This window comes from Heteronotia binoei, chromosome 18, assembly GCF_032191835.1.
Source record: "Heteronotia binoei isolate CCM8104 ecotype False Entrance Well chromosome 18, APGP_CSIRO_Hbin_v1, whole genome shotgun sequence".
Taxonomy (NCBI): Eukaryota; Metazoa; Chordata; class Lepidosauria; order Squamata; family Gekkonidae; genus Heteronotia; species Heteronotia binoei.
In genome coordinates this window covers 16,535,128-16,558,044 of record NC_083240.1, presented here as the reverse complement: position 1 = coordinate 16,558,044, position 22,917 = coordinate 16,535,128, and the positions used below count along the sequence as shown (strand labels likewise).

General features: G+C 48.1%; 2 protein-coding genes across 2 annotated transcripts; one reads left to right on the top strand and one right to left on the bottom strand.

The window, feature by feature from the left end:
• The first annotated feature begins 578 nt into the window (after positions 1-578).
• On the top strand, positions 579-4,509 carry LOC132587337 (kelch-like protein 4). Its single transcript, XM_060259612.1, has 2 exons — positions 579-805; positions 3,016-4,509. The coding sequence occupies exons 1-2, from the start codon at positions 579-581 to the stop codon at positions 4,502-4,504; spliced, it is 1,716 nt and encodes a 571-aa protein (XP_060115595.1). The 3' UTR covers positions 4,505-4,509.
• Positions 4,510-12,320: 7,811 nt separating this feature from the next.
• LOC132587336 (kelch-like protein 3) lies at positions 12,321-21,463 on the bottom strand. The gene is made up of 4 exons (XM_060259611.1): positions 21,430-21,463; positions 18,058-18,136; positions 16,632-16,853; positions 12,321-13,764 (listed from the first exon to the last, which is right to left on the bottom strand). The coding sequence occupies exons 1-4, from the start codon at positions 21,461-21,463 to the stop codon at positions 12,321-12,323; spliced, it is 1,779 nt and encodes a 592-aa protein (XP_060115594.1).
• Between the last annotated feature and the right edge of the window lie 1,454 nt (positions 21,464-22,917).

Here is a 22,917-nt window from a genome sequence, read left to right as displayed (position 1 = left end):
GGGGGACAGTGTAACCAGGACTTTTTTTGGTAGAAAAAGCCCAGCAGGAACTCATTTGCATATTAGGCCACACCCCCTGATACCAAGCCAGCAAAAACTGTGTTCCTGTGTGTTCCTGCTCAAAAAAATCCCTGAGCGTAACAATAAATATGTCCAGGGCTTTTTTGGTAGAAAAAGCCTAGCAGGAACTCATTTGCTTATCAGGCCACACCCCTGACATCACCATTGTTTCACACAGGGCTTTTTTGTAGAAAAAGCCTGACAAGAACTCATTTGCATATTAGATCACACCCCCTGACACCAAGCCAGCTGGAACTGTGTTCCTGTGTGTTCCTGCTGGGGGAAAAAGCCCTGAATATGTCAAAATAGGAGACAGATGTGTAAAGATATTGCCATTTAGTCACCATTTAGCCAACTGCAGCTTGACAACACCTTTCACCCCCACCCCCACAGACCATCCAGTTCACATGTAATGCAGATGCTGACAGAGGCAGAGGCAGCCTCCTCCTTTCTGCTGGCTGCGTTCAAAGCGAGCATTCGGTATGAGGACCTCTCTTGACTTTTCTGCTTCTTCCAGGATGCTACTTGCTGCCATCAACCCATACTTCCGAGCCATGTTCTCTAGCTCCTTCCGAGAGTCGCGGGAAGGGCAGGTTCTCCTGGAGGACATGGATCCTGCCATTTTCCAAACGGTGGTGGACTATTACTACACAGAGGAGATCGAGCTCGTGCCGGAGACCGTTCAAGACCTCTATGTGGCAGCCAGCAGGCTCCAGATTCTCCCTCTGCTTGAAAGCTGTTCCAGGTAGGTGTGGCAGAAGGACCCTCTAGGGCTGAGGTGTCCAACTCATTGGTTACGAGGGCCGGATCTGACATAAATGTCATTATGTTGGGCCGGCCGGGCCATGTTTGCCATAAAATGTAATCCCAGCAGGGCTTTTTTTTGGTAGAAAAAGCCCAGCGGGAACTTATTTGCATATTAGGCCACACCCCTGACATCACCATTGTTTCACACAGGGCTATGGCTCACGGGACAGAAGCCCCCAAAGAAGGTGCCCCTATCCTTCACAATCCCAAACAGAGGGAAGGCATTTAAAAGGTTTGCAGTCCCTTTAGATGTGATGGCCAGCATTCCCTTCAGAGTTCACTGTGCTTGTCACAACCTTGCTCCTGGCTCCACCCCCAAAGTCCTCAGGCATTTCTTGAGTCGGACCTGGCAACTCTAGTGCAAGCCCACAGTCCTGCACATGGCAATGTAAGAAGAGCCCTGTAAGCTCCAGGAGGATTGGCTACATCAGGGGTGTGTGGCCTATTATGCAAAGGAGTTCTTGCTACAAAAAAAGAAACCCCTGGCTGTTTGCATTTGTAATGTGGTAGTGAAATACTCCCTCTAAGCTGTGGAGCCTTGTGAGCAAAAATTCTGCTTTGTGAGCTACTGGCATTAAAGTTGTGAGCAACTGTATCAATTAGTTTGCTCTGGGGCCATTTTTCCTGAGCTAAGATAAAAATGCATGAGCTGAAGGCTTAAAAACTGTGAGCTAGCTCCCACTAACTCAGCTTAGAGGGAACATTGGTGGTGAGTGAGGCTGGTGAGCAACTGACTCTCTCCCTAACTGTACTCCAGAAGAGAGAATTTTAAAGGAACAAACAAATCTCAAGGTGAAAATTTTGCTTACTTCAAACGTCCAAAGAAAAATGCCTTTCTTTCATAGCCTCCCAGGTTACAGAAAGGAGGCAATGAAATCAGTAGATGAGTGATCATGCATGAGTGAAATCCTGGCTTTGCAAACTAACCACAGTTAACGTAATCTGTGGTTTCGTGTGTTACTTGATCTGAGCCATTATGTAAGGTCTGGTATCTCTGTTAATGCCACTATTTATTCATTTAACAAAATTAAAACAAATGTCAGGTGATCCGATCCTGGATTGCTAATGTACCGTGCAATGTTCAAGTTACAGGGGAATGGGGCATTTCAGCCTCTGCCTCTAGTGAAAGGTAGATATAACGTGACCTCCACCCCCATCCACTGTGTGTGTTATTTGTCATCAAGTAATTTCTGACTTCTGACGACCCTATGAATCCGTGACCTCCAAGATGCCCTGTCCCTAACAACCTTGCTTAGGTCTTGGCAGGGCTTTTTTCTACAAAAAAGCCCAGCAGGAACTCATTTGCAAATTAGGCCACACCCCCTGACATCACCATTGTTCCACACAGGGCTTTTTTGTAGAAAAAGCCCAGGAGGAGCTCATTTGCATATTAGGCCACATCCCCTAACGGCACCATTGTTTTACACAGGGCTTTTTGGGTAGAAAAAGTCCATCAGGGATTCATTTGCATATTAGGCCACACCCACTGACACCACGCCAGTCAGAACTCTGTTCCTGTGCATTCCTGCTCAAAAAAAGCCCTGGATCTTGCAGATGGAAAGCCATGGTTTCCTTTATAGAGACCAATTTCCCACTAACTTTACACCACTCACGCTCCTCTTCTCTGTGTGCCTTCTGTCGAATTTCACACTGTCTGCCCCGGGGGCTGCAACTCGCTTCACCTTTTCCGTGCGGCAAACAGAAACTGGTTTTTAGAGGATCTTTTTTGCTGCATGAAGAAGGCGGCGCAAGTTGCAACCCCGGCTCAGACAGTGTGAAATCTGACAGAAGCCCTGCAGAGGAGAGGAGAGTGGCATTAGGCTAGTGGGAAATTGGTCTGAGTCAGTCCATCTCATGTTGGGTCTTTTCCTACTGCTCCATCTACCACCCTAGATCAAAGATGCAAGAAACCAGCCTTACAGCGGGGGAGGGACACCACCCTTATTTTTGCCAGATTCCTTCAGCTTTTTCCTGCAGCTGTGCTAATCCTCCATGAGCTTCTTGGGGGGAATTTCTTACTGTGGATGTATGCAGCTGGGGGTTCCAAATAAACCATCACGTAAGTTGGTCCTTGATGTTTTGGGGAATCAGGATTGGCCTTTGTCACATAAGCAGCAGCATCATTTGTTCCCATTCTTTCCTCCCAAGGTTTCTCTTAGAGCGGATTTCCAGGGAGAACTGCCTCAGACTGTACGAATTGGGCTACGCGCATGGTGACGAAGCTCTCTTCCACCAAGCCAAGAACCTGGTTCTCTGGCTATTCAGACGACTGTCGGTGGAAGACCAAAGCTTTCTCAACTTGAACCCCAGCACGGTGATCAGCATCATCTCCTGGGATAGCCTGGTTGTCGCTTCTGAACTCGTGGTCTACCGGGCTGTGTGGAGGTGGGTGAAAGCTCAGGGAACAAGCCGTCTCCCATTGCTTGGGCTGCTGCTAAGTCATGTCCGCCTCCCGTTGCTGACCCAGGAAGAGCTGAGGGAGGTACAGTCTGAGTTGTCCTGCTGCCAGAACCTCCGTCTGAGGTGGAAGCGCCTCAACTGGCAAGAGAGGCTCCAAGAGAGCAGGGGCTTGAGGCAGGGGATGTACAGCACCTGCATCGTGTGTGTAGACCTCTTCAGTATGGAGGGACCCGAGCTGAAGACCAAGGACTTCCAAGTCGCCTGCTTTGACCCGCAAACGGAGACTTGGGAAAAGCTGCCTCTTTTGAAATGCCTCTACTGTGCCCGTTGTGTCGCCGTGGATGATAAGTTGTATGTCACAGGAGGAGTCCACACCGACGACACCTATTCGGATACTTTGCACGAATACTGCCCCTTGAGAGGTCGCTGGACTCAGCTCCCATCTATGTCCGTGGCCCGGGCATCCCACGGGTTTCTGGCTTGTGGTCAAAAGCTCTTTGCCATGGGAGGCTGGTGTAGATACGAAGATTACCTCAACACGGCCGAGAGCTTTGACTTGTTGGAGAAGACCTGGACGCCTATCGCCAGGATGCCTTTTGCGCTCAGCCACTTTGCCTCCGTGTCTTTCAGGAACAGGCTCTACCTGATCGGTGGGGTAACGGATTCCTTGGGCACGTGGTATGCCTCGCGGAAGATCCTGATCTACGATATCAGCACGGGCCTGTGGAGCCAAGTTCTCATGGATAAAGAATGCTATTGGTCTGGCGCGGTAGCCATGAACAACGGGATCTATGTGATTGGAGGCTACTTCCGGGGCAGAGTGAGGCACCATAACGAGCGGTGGCCTGACTCGGGAAACTTACACTGCAGCCGGAGGTGCTTCTTCCTGCGGGAAAATGGGAAGTTGGACAAGGGTGTACATATCCCCCGGCTGCCGATAGACCTGGCAGGTGCTGCCGTGGTGCGCTGGAAGCAGCGGATCTATGTCCTGGGAGGAGAGAATACTTATTTGTACAATGAGCTCGAAGGCGAGAATGAGGAGCAATATTACAACACCGTTTACTACTGGGAACTGGGGGCCAACAAGTGGACCCTGTGCAAAGACAGGCTACCTTTTACCAGCTGGGGACTCAGCGGCTTTGGATGCACAACGATGAAGGTCCCCAAAAAGCCTATCCTGGACCTTTTCCGAAAGACGTCGGTGGCCTTGACAGCCATTGATGTCGTGAAGCCCTAGCTGCACCGGTGAGCTCCGTGGCCTGGCTTCCAAGGCCCGCCTTCCAGCTTGGGATGTGGTTTCTGCAGGGATCCACTGCCCGTGAGATCAGGGCTTGCTGTTTAAAGGGATAAAACAAGAGGAATAATGATTGGTGGCTCACTTGTGGTTTCAATTTGTCCTTGACAGGACGAGCGAGACAATCTATTCTCTTGTTGCAAACATTTATCTGCCACTTCATAAAATCTTTCCATAAAAATTCCGATAAAAGTCTGCCAAGAAAACATCATGAGGTGACGTCACCCTATGAGTCAGTAATGACTCGGTGCTTGCCAGGGCTTTTTTTGTAGCAGGAACTCCTTTCCATATTAGGCCACACCTCCTGATGTAGCCAATCCTCCAAGAGCTTACAGAGCTCTTAGTACAGGGCCTACTGTAAGCTCCAGGAGGATTACATAAGATCATAAGAGAAGCCATGTTGGATCAGGCCAATGGCCCATCCAGTCCAACACTCTGTGTCACACAGTGGCCAAAAAAACCAAGTACCATCAAGAGATCCGCCAGTGGGGCTAGAAGCCCTTCCACTGTGCCCTCCCCTGCAGGCACCAAAAATACAGAGCATCACTGCCCCAGACAGAGAGTTCCAACAATGTGGCTATAGCCACTGATGGAACTCTGCTCCATATGCTTATCCATTTCCCCCTTGAAGCTATCTATGCTTGCAGCCACCACCACCTCCTGTGACAGTGAATTCCACATGTTAATCACCCTTTGAGTGAAGAAGTACTTCCTTTTATCAGTTCTAACCTGACTGCTCAGCAATTTCATTGAATGCCCATGAGTTCTTGTATTGTGAGAATAGGAGAAAAGTATTTCTTTCTCTACCTTCTCTATCCCATGCATAATTGTCTACACCAGGGGTATTGGCTACATCAGGGGTATGTGGCCTAATAAACAAAGTAATTCCTGCTACAAAAAAACCCCTCGTGCTTGCACAGGGGACTACCTCTACCTACCTTTCCCCTCTCCCCCATAAAATTATGCCAGAGGTGGCTTCCAATTTAAAGAAAAACCAAGTAAAAATAATAGGAAAAGGAAAGGAAAGGTCCCCTGTGCAAGCACCAGTCGTTTCCGACTCTGGGGTGACGTTGCTTTCACAACGTTTTCACGGCAGACTTTTTACGGGGTGGTGTGCCATTGCCTTCCCCAGTCTTTTACACTTTCCACCCAGCAAGCTGGGTACTCATTTTACTGACCTTGGAAGGATGGAAGGCTGAGTCAACCATGGGCCAGCTACCTGAATCCAGCTTCCGCCGAAATCGAACTCAGGTCATGAGCAGAGAGTTCAGACCACAGTACTGCTGCTTTACCACTCTGTATTATGTGATGTAAATGTTGATAAGGTATATTTCTTTCCCAGTACTAACGAGGAAGAAGTTTGGCATACATGTGATGTAGGAAATGCAGGATTGGATTCATTGACATGTTATTTAGCGGCAAAACAAGAAACTGTGTGTGGGGGGGTGCTTTATATGGATTAGGGCTGCAATAACTGGGGAAGGGGAGAGCTAGCTTATTCCCCTCTGCTATTCCCTAGATCAAATTTGACCACCACCCCCTGATCAAATTTGACCTCCCCCATCTGTTTTTAGCCCTCATAGGGGAATCAGGTATTATAGATATCTTTTCATCCCTATTGGGGCTAAAAGCAGCCCAGGGAATATTTTTTTAATGATGCAGGAGAAGAATTAACCACAATTTCCCCAGCATGGTGACCTCAATCCATAGCAGGCTCCCCACCCCCCACCAGTGAATTTATGTGTTATGGGATCCAGTCATAGATTCCCAAAGTCACATACAATGTAGTTTGTTCTAGGAATGCTTTTTACTCAAATCACTTTACTTACTCGATAGTAGACATATTCAAGAAGTAGACGACGATATTGGATTTATATCCTGCCCTCCACTCTGAATCTCAGAGTGGTTTACAATCTCCTTTACCTTCCTCTCCCACAACAGACACCCTGTTAGGCAGGTGGGGCTGAGAGAGCTCTCCCAGAAGCTGCTCTTTCAAGGACAACCTCTGCCAGAGCTATGGCTGACCCAAGGCCATTCCAGCAGGTGCAAGTGGAGGAGTGGGGAATCAAACTCGGTTCTCCCAGAGGAAGGTCTGCGCACTTAACCACTACACCAAACGGGCTCTCTACACCAAACGGGCTCTCTACATCAAAGTCAAGGCAGTGGGTTAATCATAAACCAAGGGATGATTTCCAATTTCTTCCCCCACCCCCGCTGTTTTGACTTGGAAAATCTCCAATTTGTTCCAACTTGCATGTTGAGGCGAGAAGGAGACATAGCAGGAGAAGTCTGTGGGCACGCTTACACTTTTCTCTTGGAGACCCAGCCGTTGTTTCCGCCCCTCACCACAGTTGTGCAATCTCCAGGCTTCATGTCCAGCCATCAGGGGCTTCCAGCAGTTAGTCGGAGGTTCTCCTCCAGTAAGAGCTGCCGGGGTGGCCTGTGTCTATTCTTCACACACACAAGCCCCAGGAGAGTTGTCAACGTTTGGGTGGGGCCTGCTAGGGTTGCCAATCCCCAGGTGGGATCCCCCGGTTTGGAGGCCCTCCCCCCGCTTCAGGGTCATCAGAAGGTGGGGGAGGGGAATATCTGCAGGGCACTCCATTATTCCCTATGGGAGACTTCTTCCCATAGGAAATAATGGAGAATTGATCTGGGGCTCCGGGGGTTCTGTTTTTTTAGGTAGAGGCACCAAATTAGCCGCATAGTATCTAGTGCCTCTTCTCAAAGTACCTTCCAAGTTTCAAAAGGATTGGACCAGGGGGTCTAATTCTATGAGCCCCCGAATAAGGTGCCCCTATCCTTTATTATTCCAAACGGAGGGAAGACATTTAAAAAAAAGTGTGGTCCCTTTAAATGTGATGGCAAGAATTCCCTTCAGAGTTCAATTGTGCTTGCCATACCCTCGCTTCTGGCTGCACTCCCAAAGTATCCTGGCTCTGTCCCCAAAGTCCCCCAGATATTTCTTGAATTGAATCTGGCAACCTTAACTCAGACCACCAGCTGTTCTTCAGGATCTCTGGTAGAGGTCTTTCACATCACATATTATCTCATCCTTCTAAACTGGAGATACCGGGCCTTGAACCTGAGACTTTCTGCATGCCAAGCAGAGGCTCTCCAGGTTCCACCCCTCCCCAAATCACCAGGGATTGTCCAACCCTGAGCCAGCAGCACTGCCTTCCAGAGAAGATTCAAGCTCACCTCCAGTTCCACAGTCTCTTTTCCCTTTTCTCTCACTCTGCTTTTCTGACCTTTCAAAATATGTGCATGTAAAGTTGCAGCTGGCTTACAGAGACTTATGGAGATCCCAGCAAGGGGCTTTCAAGGCAAGTGAGAAGCAGAGGTGGTTGGCCTTTGCCTTCCTCTGCAGTTGTTTCCCAAGTACACTGATCCTGCTTAGCTTCTCACTGTGACTACAGGCAATTACCGGGCATTGCATCAGCCAGTCCTGTGATCACAGTCACATGACCTCATCACTTTGACAGTAGATGACAGTAGATGATCTAAGATGCAGTAACTTCTAAGCTACACAGTTACTGACAGTACCATGCTGCCATCTCATATTTCTTCCCTTCTCTACCCCCAGCTTTGTGGATGCAACCAGGGCACATTTCCAGCAGCACAGTTTCACTTTAGCCTAAGAGTAGAACTGAAATAACAGGGGTGGTGGTGGTGGGGGTGGGGGTGTGTGACAATCAAAACTTGCAAGCAAAAGAAAACAAATTACAGGTTCCTTCCTACAATCAGCCTTTCAATTAAAGATTTCCTGATCTCATTTCCTCTTTGCCATGGCTCTTTAAATATAGGCAGGGAAATGCCGGAGGGCATTTTGAAATGGCCATGTGGCCAGTAAATGGTGGATTATTCCCAACTGCTTTTCTTGCCGGGTGAATCAATGATCCTTTTGTCCACTCACGCTAGAAAGGCTTCCCTTACGACAATCTGTGCCACAAAGCAATGATGGGGGGAAAAGTTGGGAGGAAATCATGGAAAACAATAGATTATTGCAAAGGTTTGGAAGTAATGACATCTAGATTCTCCTGATTTTATCCTTGATCATCCACCAGTTTTTGATTCATTAGCTGATCACCCAACAGTTTGATTCATTAGCTGCAATTTATAGAGTCACCTGTTCACCAGCTGTTTGCCTAAGTTCAAACAATCTGCTTGTGTTCGGACGAGAAAAACCTGACTGTGTTTTAGGGTTGCCAATCCCCAGGTGGGGGAAGGGGATCCCCCCCCCATTTGGAGGCCCTCCCCCCGCTTCAGGGTAATCAGAAAGCGGGGGGGAGGGGAGGGAAATGTCTGCTGGGAACTCATGATTCCCTAAGGAGGCTTATTCCCAAAGAAAATAATGGAGAATTGACCTGCGGGTATCTGGGGGCCGTTTTTTGAGGCAGAGGCACCAGATTTTCAGTATAGCATCCAGTAGCTCTCCCCAATATACTCCCTAAGTTGCAAAAAGATTTGACCTGGGGGGTCCAATTCTATGAGCCCCCAAAGAAGGTGCCCCTATCCTTCATTATTTCCTATGGAAGGAAGGCATTTAAAAGGTGTGCGGTCCCTTGAAATGTGATGGCCAGAACTCCCTTTGGAATTCAGTTAATGCTTGTCACACCCTAACTCCTGGCTCCACCCCCAATGTCTCCTGGCTCCACCCCCAAAGTTCCCAGATATTTCTTGAATTCGACTTGGCAACCCTAGTTTGTTTGTTCTCATGTGTCTGCACGTGTGTCTGCACCTGGAAGTCATGTCAGCCTCTGGTGACTGATCCCTACTGGGGGTCTGGAGGATATTCAGAGAGGTGGCTGCATAAAGCCTGGCCTTATCCTCCCAACTTCTGGTATTTTGAGGAGATCTCCCATCCAAGTACTAACCCGACTCCACCCTGCTTAGCGTCCAAGATCTGATGAGATCAGGCTTGCCTGGGCTATCCAGGTCAGGGCTGTGTGTGTTTGTGCTTGTACGGTTTCCCTGAGACTCCCCCGTCCTCTGCCACCACCTCCCTGTTCACTGCATTTTCTAAGTACACAGAACTTTTAACATTTTGCTGTAACTGCCTTGCAGAGGTGGGATGTCTCCTTCGGCCCTGTATGGTTTGTCTGACCCGCTGCTGCTCATTTAATGGCAAAGAGCCCAAAAGGTGATTATTCATTGCAATTGCTGAAATGCCTCCTTGCTGGCAAAGGTACAAAGACGGGACAGATGAAGAATGATGCATGCTTGAAAAAGAAGGCGTGCATCGAGGGCTTTTTTGTAGCAGGCACTCCTTTCCATATTAGGCCACACACCCCTGATGTAGCCAATCCTCTTGGAGCTTACAGTAGGCTCTGTAAGAAGAATCCTGTAAGCTCCAAGAGGATTGGCTACAGCAGGGGTGTGTGGCCTAAAATGCAGAAGTGTTCCTGCTACAAGAAAAGCCCTGGTTCAAGCATAGAGTGATGAGATGTCCTTTTTAAAGAAGACATGTCCTCTTTTTCTGGTATCTGTCCTCTTCAGGGCACTTAAAAAAAACTGATGAAAATGTCTTCTTTGGGGGTTGAAAGGTTAGGAATATTCCAAGTTAGTACCAATTGTCACCGCTTAAGCAGCAGGGGTATTTAAAATGAAATTTGTCATAGTGATCGCTTGCTTGAAGTAGCCATTGGGGAAATATGTCTTCTTTTTTGCTTTGCAAAATACAGTAACCCTTCTCAAGCCATGACCCTGGGAGATGCATGACTTCCCTGGTGAAAAAGAAGTTTCTGTCTGCTAAGTGTTCAGGTGCAGAAGTTACTGCAAACTGCAACCTGTAAATGACAAATTATTTATCGTATGGCAGAGTTACACACAAGAAGTATGTAAGAGGACTGTCAAGCTCCTGCTGGGGGTGGGGCATCCCATGCCCTGGAGGGCCCCAACCCACCATAGGGAGCAGGCCACTGGGGGATCCCCACCCCCAAAGAGCCCTGTTGGCGTACATCGTCCCTGGCATGATGACATCACCCAGAAATGATGTCATTATACTGGGTACATCACACCAGGGACATTCTAGGACTTGTGCTAAAAACTCTATGGCACCATAGAGTTTTACCACAAATCCCAGACTGTTTCTGGCACTATGCTCTAGGATTCTGGTACCATAGAGTTTCATTGTGAGTCCTAGAGCATCCCTAGTGCAACGTCCTCATCTTAATGACATCACTTCTGGGTGATATCATTGCACCGTGCACATAGCACTCGCGAGGAACAAGTCTCCCGCCGCAGCAGCAGAGGGACTTGGCAGCCCTAGTATGTAATAACATAAAATATGACACCACGTTGCTATGCTGGGTATGAGACCAACTAGGCAATCTTCCTAAATACTAATATAGATATTTTCAATCCACTCAGTTGCAGCTGGGGCTCAGAGTTCAAAGAGCTCCATCACATCTCCCTGGAAAGCACAATGCTCACATTCCTGTGACAGATTAGAAATACTTGGGCAGGCTGCACCATAATTGCATTTGGGTCTTGGAATTTTGCCCCATTTAAACAACAGGTCTGCACAACTGCCAAAGCCTGTTCGTATTCTATTAGCTATCTTCCATACTTTAAGCGGCAAGTCAAATCCTGTGGGCCCCTCGTTGGTGTTTATCAGGTTATGGATACTGGGTGGAACTGATAGCATTCATGTTCGCAACTATTCATTCCCCAGAACAAATTTTGTAATTGCAGGAATTGTGCAGATCTTATTGCTGGGTGTTAGGTAATGTAAAAGGTGAGTAGAAATATTTATACAATAAGCTATTTATAAGAGTCGAGTTATTTGTATTCGTTATTTGGTCACGGTATCTTTTGGTTTTGACAAGATGGCATCTGGCAAGGCTAATTAAATCCCAACGAGGCCCTGCCCCACCAAGCTCCACCTTCCAATCTCCAGGTATTTACCAGCCTGAAGTTAGAAGAAGAAGAGACTGGATTTATGCCCCAGACTTTACTACCCAAAGGAGTTTCAGAAAAGCTTAAAATCTCCTTTCCCTTCCCCTCTCCACAACAAACACCCTGTGAGATAGGTGGGGCTGAGAGAGCTCTGACAGAAACTGCTCTTGAGAGGAACAGCTCTGCGAGAACTTGTGACTGACTCAAGGCCACAACAGCAGGTGCATGAGGAGGAGTGGAGAGTCAAACCCGGTTCTCCCAGATAAGAGTCCATGCACTTAACCACTACACCAAACTGGCTCTCTTAGCAGCTCTAATTTGACCCTAAGTTGAATTTTCATCCCCTTCTGTTCACTTGGTTCATGGATGTATAAGTCAGGAGCCAAAAGGATAGTTGTGTTCCCTTTGGAAGAATTTTAGCTCCTATTCCTCTTGGTCAGCATTTTCTTTTGTAAACCAAAAAGGTTCTGGCAGAGACTGACAGATCTCTGAACCTTTCAGTGTCTTTGTTGAGCTATAAATTTCCACTCTTGGAGAGAGAAGTCATGATGGTCGAACTGGCACAAAAAAAAAATCCAGTTTGCACGTTACCCACATCCAGATTGGCAATCATAAACTTACATAAATAACATCTGTATGTTTCCGCCTTTGACACCTCCTGCACGTGCCAAGTGGAAAAGGACACATACTACCCATGTGGTTAAATGAGTCATTTCATTTAGCTCTGCGTAACAAAGTCATATGTAGTGAAGCTGTGATCACAGCAAGTCAGTGGTGACCTGCCATAATTCTACTATAATCTATTTGAATGCATCTGACTTTTTTTTCATATTGAAAGGTTAACACAGGGGTGAGGGGACTACTTGCAGAGTGCAGCCATGGGGACACGGCATGGTGTTTGGAAAAGTTGAAGGATGTGGGCTTTGGGTTTCATCCAGACGGTGCAGCCGAACCGACTGATACCTTCACGGCGGATGGGGATATCTGCGGTGCATCGACGCCAACGGCGCTCGCCAGGCTCCCAGTGATAAATGGTTTTGTAGCGCTGTGTTAAATCTTCCCCACCCAAGACATAGATCCGATTGTTGCAGCGAACCACTCCCGCATTGGCTATCCCTTGGGGTAGCTTTGGGATACCCGTGTTGCAATTCACTTTGCCAGCCTCGTTGACAAAGAAACACTTGTAAGTGGTGTGACGGTTTTCGGGTATCACAGACCTATCACTCGAGTCCCGAGGCTTCTTCTCGGAGAAACCCCCAATGATGTAGATTCCCTTGTCCATAGCTACGGCTCCAGCAGCAAAGAAGCCAATAGAAAGAGGGACTTGAGTCCAGGTATCAGAGTCGGTCTCATAAACCAGAAACCCTTGGTGAAACACCCAATTCCTTGCAATGCCTGTGGCTCCACCTAGGAAATACATTTTTTTCCGGAACACACTTGTTGCTGGGTGGCTCAGAGTAAAGGGAAGTTGGGCGATCCCAGTCCACCTTCTTTCTTCAAGATTAAAGCTCTCAGCTGAGTCAAGAAAACCTTGGAATTTCCACCAGCCTCCCACAGCAAAGAGGCTATGGTTGTAGAACAGGAAACCATGGGCGCATCGGGGTGTGGCCATGTGGGGGAGTACCACCCATTGGCATCTGAAGGAATCAAACTCGTACAGAGCTGCCGAATAAGAATTTCTGCAGACCCCTCCGGAAACGTAGATCTTGTCATCACCTGTTGTACAGCAAGCATGTGTCAAGGACGGCAGACCGGGGAGCTTCTCCCATTTTTCTGTCTGGGGTTCATAGCAGCCCATGTAGGCATCCTCACCTCCTTCTGCTTGGTACTCAGACAACTGGGTGTCAATACACAAGATGTGCGGCTTGCACATGCCCTGCCGTAGGCCGCCTGCTTTGTGCAACCTCTCCTGGCTGTCCAAGTGCTTCCATTGAAGTTGAAGATCCCCCCACATCTCCAAGTCCCTTTCGAGTTCTATCTGCTCTGTGCTGGTGAGAAGGGGTAACCGGACGTAGCACATCAGCATTTCAAGATGCGGGCTACGCTTGCTGGGCTGGAAGTTCACCCAGCTCCGCACAGCCTGGTAGACTTTAAGCTCAGAGGAAACAGCAAGGTCATTGGAAGATATCAGGGCCCTGATTGTATAGAGATCTAACTGAAGGAAAGCCTGCAGTTCAAAGACCTCCTCAAAGTTGAGGGTGAGGAGCCTTACTGTGGCACGGAGCAAGGGCTGGTTTTTATGATAGCGAGCCAAAGAGTACATTGTGAAGCAATTCTGCAAAGAGAGGTTTGCAATGAGGAACCTGGAAGGGGAGAGAAGAAACCAGAATGAGCAGGCCCCCAAAGAATCAGCACGGTCCATAGAATCTCATCTCAGCAAATCAGGTGACTTTCACAGATCCCCCCAAACGTTAGCTTTCTTTAGGGTTTGTAGAATCTTTCGGGCTCAAGTGCTGTGTTCTACTGGAGAAAGTTTTCCTTCCAGACGTTTCGTTCTCAGCTGCGGAGAATGAAACATCTGGAAGGAAAACTTTCTCCAGTAGAACACGGCACTTGAGCCTGAAAGATTCTACAAACCCTAATGATGTTACCAGCCGTGAAAACCTGAAATCTTTGTTAGCTTTCTTCATTCAAACACAAACTGCTAGTTTTGCTTTCTTGCAAGTTAATTGTGCGATGAGAACAGTTAGGAATTTCTAAGGTATGGCTTGCCTCTGATAGGCAGAGATGCAGTGCCGGATTATACTCTGTGGAGGCCCCTAGGCAGCCAAAATCTCGGGGGTCCCCTCATAAATTATCTCGGAGTCAGAGAGCCTAGCCCACCACCTACAGCCCCTACTGCAGCCTGCATTCTCAAAAGCCCCTTTGACAGAGCTGCGAGGAAGAGGCAGAGAGAGGCAAACTTGGCGATGACACCAGCAACAGCCGCACCAGGCAAGTCGGGCAAAGAGTGGCTCAGTTGCTTGCTGAGCGTGCAGATTGGGAGGGCTGCAAGTGGTGGTGGTGGGGAGAAATGGGGGGGAAGCCAGTCCAGGGCTCCTAAAAGTGCGGGGGCCCCTAGGCCAGTGCCTACTTGGCCTATTTGTTAATCCGGCCCTGCAGAGATGGATCTAATTCTCTAAGAAAATACATTGTTTCCAACCTTTAAAACAACAACATTGATTCCAGGATTGGAGCATGCACAGGCATGTCTTGCATTTCTATTTGTTTCTTTTGCTTCATATCCCCCTCTCCATGTTATCAATGTGCATGTGTGCATGCTTAAAGACTGAACAAGAGAACGTTTTATGAGATGCCATTAGATTCTTTGGGGGCAATGTTCTACCAGCGCAAAGAACTGCATCAGTAAAACACTGCACAAAAAAAAATCCCCGGTGCACTCCCGCGCATCAAGATGTCTTTCTTTTTGCTTGTAAAATTAGTGCACACATAGTAATGTAAGGGGAGGGTGAATGAATAGGAGGGATAGAAAGATTTCTTGATACACAAATAATGATAAAAAGGTGCACATTTTGCAGTGGAAAATGTAGTGTCAGGAACAGATAATGATGTGAAAATTCAAATGGAGGGAGGAGGAGGAGGAGGAGAAGAAGGAGGAGGAGGAGGAAGAGGAGGAGGAGAAGAAGAATAAGAATTGCAACCAACCCATGGCAATTCCAATTCCAGGGCATTCCAGGCAAGGAGGAAAACAGGCAATTTGCCATTGCCTTCCTCCATATAGATGCCCCTGTCTTCCTTGGTGGTCTCCCAAGTACTGTCATTGGCTGACACTGCTTATCTTCCCAAACTCCAACGTGTCTGGGTTAAGCCAGGCTATCCAGTGTAAGGGAGAAACAAAACAAAAAGGGAGATTCTCAGGTCAAAAGGGCAACCATGATCAGTGTAAAATCATTCCCACCCCCAGGGGACATTTTGTAGGGGAAAAGGTGCAGGAGCTCAGGAGGGCCGACCCTGCCACTGGACAAACTAGGTATCTGCCAAGGGTGCCGGACTTTTGGGGGTGCCAAATTGGGGCCCCCTTGTGTCTCGGTGATTTTATCAGTGCTAGGCTTCCCACCACCCCCCCCCGCCCTGCCGGGGGACCCCTGGATTAGCAGCCTTTCCCCCTGATCTCCAAAGACGTGGAAGCGGGAGGGGTGGTGGGGGGGAAACGGCGCGGCCTCCCTTCACGAGGTGCATGCTGGGACTCGTAGTCCTTGCGTCCTCTCCGGCTGCTACAGGCGTTTCCTCCGGGAGTCTGGCCGGCGGAGGGGGGGGGGAGCTCCGTCCCCAGAGGACCATGTGCATTTCTACCTCCGGAGGCTTCAGTCGCTGATTGAAAGGCTTCCTCTTGGGATGGGGTGTCTGTGTTACTTTGAAGAAGTTGGCAGCAACTCGTGAGTAGAGAGGCCAGTCCCCCTTCAGTGTTGCCAGAAATGGGGGGGGGGGGAGTCTGCTGAGTACTTCATTATTCTCTATGTGGAGATCGATTCTCATAGGGTATAATGGGGAATTGATCTGGAGGTTTTGGGGGCTCTGGGGGCACTGTTTTTTGAGGTAGAGGCACCAAATTTTCAGTATAGTATCTAGTGACTCTCCCCAAAGTATCCTCCAAGTTTCAAAACGATTGGACCATGGGGTCCAATTCTATGAGCCCCAAAAGAAGGTGCCCCTATCCTTCATTATTTCCTATGGAAGGAAGACATTTTAAAAAGGTGTGCGGTCCCTTTAAATGTGATGGCCAGAACTCCCTTGGAGTTCAATTATGCTTGTCACACCCTTGTTCCTGGCTCCGCCCCGATGTCACCTGGCTCCATCCCCAAAGTCTCCTGGCTCCACCCCAAAGTCCCCAGATATTTCTTGAATTGGACTTGGCAACCCTAATCAGTGCTGGGAAGGGGGCACCAGAAGTTAGCTTTGCCTAGGATGCCAGACAGTTTAGGGCCAGCCCTGGAGCTCAATAGCATACCTCATTTGCATGTGCCCCAGGATCTGTGTGCAGCGAGGAGAGAACTCTCCACTGCATGAAGACCCTAGCTGGAGGTCCAGGAGCTGCACTCCTGTGAGCTGCTGCTGAATTCAAGCCCTGCCTACCTCTAAAAGATTCCTGCCCCATCTATCGAGGGCATTTCTGGAACATAACATGCACTAACCTGGATTATTTTCAGCTGTGTTGCAGATGGTGACTTACCTACAGGAGACATCCTGTAGAGGAAAAATCTGCAGCTGACTGGCTCCTGCAAAGATTCCTGGGGCCTGGTCAGATGTGAGCGTTATCTCCTCCGTGTAGATATATTTCAGAATGCTTTCGATGGTTGATGCGGCCACGTTCGTCAGCCGAATCTCTCTTACATTGGGCCAGGTGCTGGTGAAAATGTCCCGGAAATATGGGCTGACGGCTGCCAGGAGAGCTCTGCATAGAAAGGGGAGCTCCGTTATGGGCTGCTGAGTTCAAACACAAATCATACAATTGGAGGATCCTTTCCCTGCTACCCTTGGTGGCCAAGAGGCGACCACGAGTAGGGTAGCTGCAAATTTTGCCCTGAACAAACCTGCCAGTCAAATATTTTACAATCAACTGCAGCAGCGAGGTGAGTGTTGAGCACTGGGCATCCAATGCTCTTCCTGCTGTGCAGGAGAACCCCCAGGAATAGCTTAGGAGGGAATTGGAGGTCTTCTGTGGGAAGGGAAGTGGGAAATCAGGGTAAGAGCTAAGCCTGTGTACCATGCCCTGAGTTTCTTACAGACAGGTGAGAGCAGGGCTTTTTTTGTAGCAAGAACTTCTTTGCATATTAGGCCACACACCCCTGATGTAGCCAATCCTCCAAGAGCTTACAGGGTTCTTTCCACAGGGCCTACTGTAAGCTCCAAGAGGATTGGCTCCATCCGTCTATTAGATCAGTTGGCCTCCCCTACTGTACTATCCTACTACGCTGATTTGCTGTACTGTCCTGCTACACCGTGGCGCAGAGTGTTAAAGCTGCAGTACTGCAGTTCTAAGCTCTACTCATGACCTGAGTTCGATCCCCAGTGGAAGCTGGGTTTTCAGGTAGCCAGCTTGAGGTCGACTCAGCCTTCCATCCTTCCGAGGTCGGTAAAATGAGTATCCAGCTTGCTGGGGGGAAAGTGTAGATGACTGGGGAAGGCAATGGCAAACCACCACATTAAAAAGTCTGCCGTGAAAATGTTGTGAAAGCAATGTCATCCCAGAGTCGGAAACGACTGGTGCTTACACAGGGGACCTTTCCATTCCTTTCCTGCTACACCATCTTATTATATTGTCCTGCTGGACCATTCTGTTGTACTGAATATTGTAATTGGTTTTTATTGTCATGCTGTTGTGATTTTATTGTGATCTTATTATTTATGTTGTACTCTGCTCTGAGTCCCTATGGGGGAATGGGTGGAATATAAACAACAACAATAATAATAGGTGTGTGGCCTAATATGCAAAGGAGTCTGGGCCAAGAATGTACCAATGCATCTGCCACATCCCCCCATGGCCAGGGTCCTGTTTGAGGAATGAAACAAGCCAAGAGACATGGTAGGGTCTGTAAGCCAAGAACCCGTCAAGCAGTTTTTCAGGCCTTGGATTAGGCCTCCAAACTGAGACCTACCTGTGGCAGGGAAACGCCCGTCCTTCAACGATGAGGATGGTGTCACAAAGCAGCAATTCCTGGTACATCTCTGCTAGGCCTGGGACAGGAGGGTGGGTTCAGAAAAGACAGAAGCCAGATGTTTGTCAGAGCGGGCCCAAAGCCAAACGTTTTACAACTAGCCCCCTTTCCCCATGACTCGTGTATTTCTGCTTTCTCATTTGCCTCAAAGGCTCTAGTTGCTCCCAGAATGCCTTTTCAGGGTGCTCGGAGCACAGTTGGGATGACAGGATAAAGAATGCTGATGCTAACCTTGTGATTACTTTGGTTGTCTGATCACTGTGACCAATTTCTCACAAGGCTTGTTCCGGTCTTGGAGCCCTTTTCCTCCTGCATTTCTGTCCAATTTCACACAAGCTGCCATGGGCCTGAGACTTGCCCTGCTTCTTTCCTGTTGCAAGCAGAAACCAGTTTTCAGAGGATCTTGCTTGCCACGGGAAAGAGGTGGGGCAAGTTGCAGCCCCGTGGCAGCTTGTGCAAAATCAAACAGAAGTGCCGGGGGAAAAAGGGCTCCAAGACCGGAACAAGCCAAGTGAGAAATCGGTCTGTGAATCTGGCTATTGCTATAGTTGATTTATTTTGCCTCTTGGGTGATCAGAGGAAATCAAGGCTTTGACAGAGGATTCAGCCATGGGGCTGCTCTCCAAAATCTGCTCTAATTCTTTACAGCTGCACATCTCTCCACTTTCCCAATCCTTTATAAAACAGAATGTCCATTGCCTGTATTACATAGGGATAATGGATAATGAACTTGTCAGGTAGCATTCCCTTGTTGTTTCAGAATTTCCCTCTGACCTGCAGTTCATTTCACCTGAATTCTAGATTAACCAGGAGAATTTCACAAATTAATTCTGCATTTGGAACAGAATTCCCTATTCCCTGTGTGATCAGCCAACCTCAGCTGGGGTTGCCATCTCTGGCTTGGGAGATTGCTGGAGATTTGGGGGCAGTGCGAGTGGAAGGCGGCGTTTGAGGAGGGGAAGGCGCTCAGCAGGGATCTGATAAGCTAGAGCACCCTCCAAAGCAACCATTTTCTTCACCAGAATTGATCTCTGTAGGCTGGAGGTCTATTGTGATTCCAGAAGAACTCCAGGCCAAGTTGGTGGTTGGTGTCCTGACTCTGTTGTGTATGTGGACTTCATGTTTAGAGGCAGTTCCTGCCTGGCTCATTGGAGCCTTAAGGACCGAGCTTGGGGACTTGGGAACAATGGGAAGCAGGATCCAAATCTCTGCGTCCCCAGAACAATCACCAGTCTGTGAGCAAGAGACCCCTAATTTGTTATATACGGACATCGTAATCACCCATTTGGTTGCCAGGGTGCCTGGAGATTCAACTCACAGCTGCTGTGAAATGTGGGTTTTATCTACCATTTTATAAGAGACTTATGTGAATACTAACAGCCTCAGTGTTACAACAGTACTCTATATCTCTGGAAGAGTGCTAGCCAGAAGTACAGATGTGTTTCCAGTCGCTCCATGCGTGCACCATCTCAGCCGTTGCAGTGGAAGAAGTCGCGTTGCCAGGAACTGTCCGGGCAAGCGGTTTCCAGCCTTGACCATGAAAGCCATGTTGGTAGGCTAACACCATCAGCGACCATCTTCCTGCAGTGCCAGACTCCATGACAGAGAAGCGAGAGGCTCACGTACTCAACAGCTGTTACATCTACATAAGGCAATCAAGACCCCCCAAGTCTTTGTCAAACGGAACTTCAGTCAAAGGACTGTGCTAGCCAGAAGAGCAAGACGAGGAAGACCAGTCTCCCTCAGAGCCAGAAGTTCTTTGTATAGATTGGGTGTTACCTTAAGTACCAATTTGGCCCTCTATTGTCACCTTTAGATAAGTTTGGATAGCTTGTTTAATCCCCTCCACCCATGCTTCCACCCATGCCTTGCCCAAACTGCCACTTTGGAACCTCCCTCTGTCCCACTGTTACCTGGAGATCCATTCAGGTGACCAGAGTCAGGTCTGCTCACTGGCTGGAGGTGGGCATCCAATCAGGTACCCAGAATAGACTAGATACTGCCCACCAACAAGCTAGCACCTTTTCCTTTCCAAAAATAATATAACCAGAGAGAAAGCCATGTTTACTCTCTCTCTGCCTGAGCAACATGTAACTGGAGTGTTCCTCCCTCCCTACTCTAAGTAAGGAGCATCAGACGTGGCACATGGCCATGCATGTCCATATCTTCTTGTTGTAAGGACATCTGAACCAGGTAGTATACCCTGTTTGTCTACCCTCGTGTTTACCCCTGTCTATTTCAACCCTATTTTCTTAGGCCTGTATGTATGTTGTATGATTTTATACCCTTGTATGTTTGTTTGGAATTTTATAATAAAACCCTTTTATTATTAGACCAAATCTCCTCGTTATTGGGTGATTTCCAAAGCAGATGCCTTCTGTATATATAGGTTCTCAAGATCTCGCTAAAAGGCTGATTGCCCACCACGCTAAATTCCCCAGAACCCTATTTTTTAGGGCAATTGGCTTAACAAGTCCCCTGCTGGTTCAAACGACTCAATGGCATTTCAGTGTGGGAACTCTGTCATGTATATATTTGGCCCCATTGGCCCCATTCAGTAGGCTTAGTCTGCTTATCGCTATGCTGAAATCACAATAAAAAGAGCTTTGATTCACTGCTACCAGTCTCTTCATGCATTGAACCCACCATTTAACAGACCACCCCGCCCCCCCACCTGCACATTGCTTTGTTTTGCTGCGTTTTATCATCCTGATGTTACTGTAGTCTAATCGTAATATGATTCATTTGGTGTGGTGTTCTACTCATGTGCACATGTTGTCCTATGCATTGCTTCTGTTGGAATGATGTGCCTGTTCTGTATGTCCTTTGCAATGTTCTAAAGTTCCAGTCATTATAGGGTTAACACGGTGCCTGATTCCCTGTTGTCTGCATGACCTAGGAAGAAGGCACTGACTGCTGTCAATCAAGGTCTAGAAGCAGGAAAATTGGTTTGCTTGTTTGGTCAGTTAGTCAGGTGACTTCCTTTGTTCAAGCAGAGAGGTCAAGGAGAAGGGGGGGAATATTCTCCATTAAGCATGTGTTCTTCTTTGTGTTAACATGTAAGTGTTTGTTGTTGTTAACTTCCTGTACCCTTTCCCTGTAGTAATAAATATGGGGGGGGGGGGTTTGCTTTCGTGTTATAAATGCCTCTCAATGATTATTTGATCCAGCGATCCATCGAACTGTTTGAGATGCAGCAATTAATTTTTCAGACAGAATTCCCTACAGCTTCAACAGTGTCCTAGAATGAGAAAAGCAGAATAGGGTTGCCAGGTCCCTTAAACAGCTGGCAGGGGATGGGGGTGTGCTTACCAGGAGCAGAGAGGAACATCCGGCATTTCCGCATCATGCCTATGTGACCCGCAAGTGATGTTGGCAAGTTGGGGATGTCAGGGGCTCATGCTCTGTTTTTTTGAGCAAAACTCTATAGTAGAATTAGCCTCAACCAAAGAGTTTTTGCTCAAAAAACAGGGCGTTATCCCCAATGTGCCTATATCACTTTCTGGTACAGCACATTGCTTTATTTTCTGGAGTTTTCCCCCTTTTCAGGGGTGGGGTAATTCTCCAGATTGGTGATTTGCCAGCCCCAAATTGGGTGGTGAGGTGAAGAAGTGAGCAGTGACTCATGAAAGCTTCTACCCTGCTGGAATTGTTGGTAGTCTTTAAGGTGCTGCTGAACTCTTGCTCTTTTCTTCTGCAGTAGAACAGCTAGATGGGAGTCCAGTAGCTCCATAGAGACCAACATGAATTTCTGAGTATATGCTTTTGAGAATCAAAATTCCCTTTGTCAGATATGCAATACCCCCCAAAAGTTGTTGTCCAGGGTTTGGGGGTCAGTGGCGGATGGAATTGGGGGCAGAGGTTCCAGGGCAGAGTTTACTCATGAGCAATGTTCCCTCTAAGCTGCAAAGTCTTGTGAGCAAAAATTCTACTTTGTGAGCTACTGGCATTAAAGTTGTGAGCTACTGCATAAATTAGTGTGCTCTGGGGCCATTTTTCCTAAGCTAGGACAAAAACGTGTGAGCTGGAGGCAAAAAATCTGTGAGCTAGTTCACACTAACTCAGTTTAGAGGGAACACTGTTCGTGAGTTGCATGCTGTGCCTCAGAAATGCGGCCAGGGGTGGGTGGTTTCAGCAGCACCCATAGCCCTCTCTGGCCTTTCCCGTTCTTAGCCTGAGTGCCCTCTCTCAGGGTAAGCTCCAGGCTCTTCCCGGCAGGCAATCGGCACTCTGTTTAAATCCCTCACCCCACTCCCTTACCACCATCCAATCCCTGCAGGGTGAGAGGACCAGTCATTTCGGCAGCTGTATAGGCTCTACTCTTGGGGAATCCAGAGAGTTGGACCAAGCAGGTGGAAGTCATGGTGGGACAGCTAGTGTCTCTTGCATCTTCCAGGTCCTCCCAGCTCTTCTCTGGGAGGTCCAGGAAGTGGAGCGGGAGCTCTGACCATAGACAGTTGTTGGTCTTTAAGTCCTACTGGACTTGAATCCAGCTGTTCTAACATTACCGAGTAACAAAAACCAAGTAACCCATGGATGCATCAAAACCAAACAGTTTATATCTCTTCAAGAACAAAACACTCATGGTAAACTTTTGAAGGTCAAAAGCGAGAAGGCAAGATGGACTCCTAACTGAGTGAATTCCACAATCTGGCCCTCATAGTGTATACCAGGGGTGCCCAACGGTAGCTCTCCAGATATTTTTTGCCTACAACTCCCATCAGCCCCAGCCAGCATGGCCAATGGCTGGGGCTGATGGGAGTTGTAGACAAAAAACATCTGGAGAGCTACTGTTGGCCA

What these genes read in the sequence shown, in the direction of transcription:
- LOC132587337 (XM_060259612.1), top strand. Translation starts at nt 579, where the DNA reads ATGCTACTTGCTGCCATCAACCCATACTTCCGAGCCATGTTCTCTAGC. An exon ending in CTGCTTGAAAGCTGTTCCAG is followed by an intron (nt 806 to 3,015) that starts GTAGGTGTGGCA and finishes TTTCCTCCCAAG; the next exon opens with GTTTCTCTTAGAGCGGATTT.
- LOC132587336 (XM_060259611.1), bottom strand. Translation starts at nt 21,463, where the DNA reads ATGCGGAAATGCCGGATGTTCCTCTCTGCTCCTG. An exon ending in GATGTTCCTCTCTGCTCCTG is followed by an intron (nt 18,137 to 21,429) that starts GTAAGCACACCC and finishes CTCCTGTCCCAG; the next exon opens with GCCTAGCAGAGATGTACCAG. An exon ending in CGGGCGTTTCCCTGCCACAG is followed by an intron (nt 16,854 to 18,057) that starts GTAGGTCTCAGT and finishes CTTTCTATGCAG; the next exon opens with AGCTCTCCTGGCAGCCGTCA.